General features: G+C 40.5%; 1 protein-coding gene across 1 annotated transcript; it reads right to left on the reverse strand.

Annotated features, from left to right (window-relative positions):
• Positions 1–281: 281 nt before the first annotated feature.
• On the reverse strand, positions 282–976 carry LOC107880315 (uncharacterized). The gene is made up of 3 exons (XM_089043346.1): positions 579–976; positions 410–494; positions 282–338 (listed from the first exon to the last, which is right to left on the reverse strand). Exons 1-3 carry the CDS (start codon positions 905–907, stop codon positions 282–284), a joined length of 471 nt encoding a protein of 156 aa, XP_088899472.1. The 5' UTR covers positions 908–976.
• Between the last annotated feature and the right edge of the window lie 393 nt (positions 977–1,369).

Here is a 1,369-nt window from a genome sequence, read left to right on the forward strand (position 1 = left end):
TGAATTGTAAAGAACTACATAGGATTATTTATAGCAAACTAAAACCTAGAGACAATAGAATTACAATCCCCAGGTAAAACAGAAATCATATTCCTCATAAAATAGGAAACTTAGAAATCCTAATACGATTTGGAAAACTAACTTAGAAATCCTACTAGGATTTGGAAAACTAAAGAATATAGGAAACTAACAAATCAATTAGGAAACTAAACAATTTAGGTCCTATGCATCCTGCATCACATACCATAAAAAATACATCGGTCGTTGTCCATCCAATATTTCTACTTCCTCCAATGTTGTTGTCGCTTCCGGATGAGATACAAGCCCAAATCAATGTGCTGCACATGTTTTCCTTGTCAATCTCATAATCTATGCACATTCAAACAAATGCATAATCAATTAAACTTACATCTCCTTTCAGCCAACCGTCAGCTTTGACGAGGGAAGCGAAGAATTCAATCTCAGCTTCCACGTTGCCAAATTGCATCACCAAACTATGAATATAAAAAAGTTTTAGAACACAACAATTAAAAAATATATACACTCATGCCTTCTATCTCAAAAAACAAAGGACTTACTTTGGGTTATGGCGCCATTCCGAACAAAGTTTCAGCAATTTCACCATATCATCATGCGGAATCGCCTTCATTGGGTCTAACGTCCGAAGTCGGGTTGTCTTTGGCAAATTTTTTTGAACCACTTCACTAGCTTCAACCATCTTCCACATAGGAATAATCCTCTTCCTCTTCCGTAATTGGACCCCTTGTTCCACACCTTGACCTTCATCATTCAACCAAACGTTCAACTGAGACAACACAGCTGTAGGTTGATCCAAATCAATGTCCCCGAGAGTAACCTCAACCTTTGTCCCCTCTGTGCTCTCGCCAATGTCATCGCCAACCAACATAACTTCATCATCCTCTTCCTCACATTGGTTTCTTTGCACTTCCTTTTCCTCACTTCTCTGTCTTTTCACTTCCTTACCCTTCCTTCTTTTTTTTTGCGGACCTCTCCCTCACTGCTTTTTCTTTGCAGTTCTTCCTCTCCCTCAATGCTCTTTCTTTGCACTTCTTCTCCTTTGCTGCTTTTTATTTTCACTTGCTCTCCCTCACTTCTTTTCCTTTGAGCTTCCTCTACCTCCCTTGGTTTTCTTTGCACTTCACCTCCTTCAATCCTCTCCTCTTCCTTTTCCTCTCCCTCATTTCTCTTACTTGGCACTTCACCCCCTTCAATCCCCTCCTCTTCCTTTTCCTCTCCCTCATTTGTCTTACTTGCCCCTTCACCCCTTTCAATCCCCTCCTCTTCCTTGTCCTCTCCCTCATTTCTGTTATTTGGCCCTTCACCCCCTTCAATGTCCTCCTCTTCATTT

This window comes from Prunus mume, linkage group LG8, assembly GCF_029339155.1.
Source record: "Prunus mume cultivar Tortuosa linkage group LG8, ASM2933915v1, whole genome shotgun sequence".
Taxonomy (NCBI): domain Eukaryota; kingdom Viridiplantae; phylum Streptophyta; class Magnoliopsida; order Rosales; family Rosaceae; genus Prunus; species Prunus mume.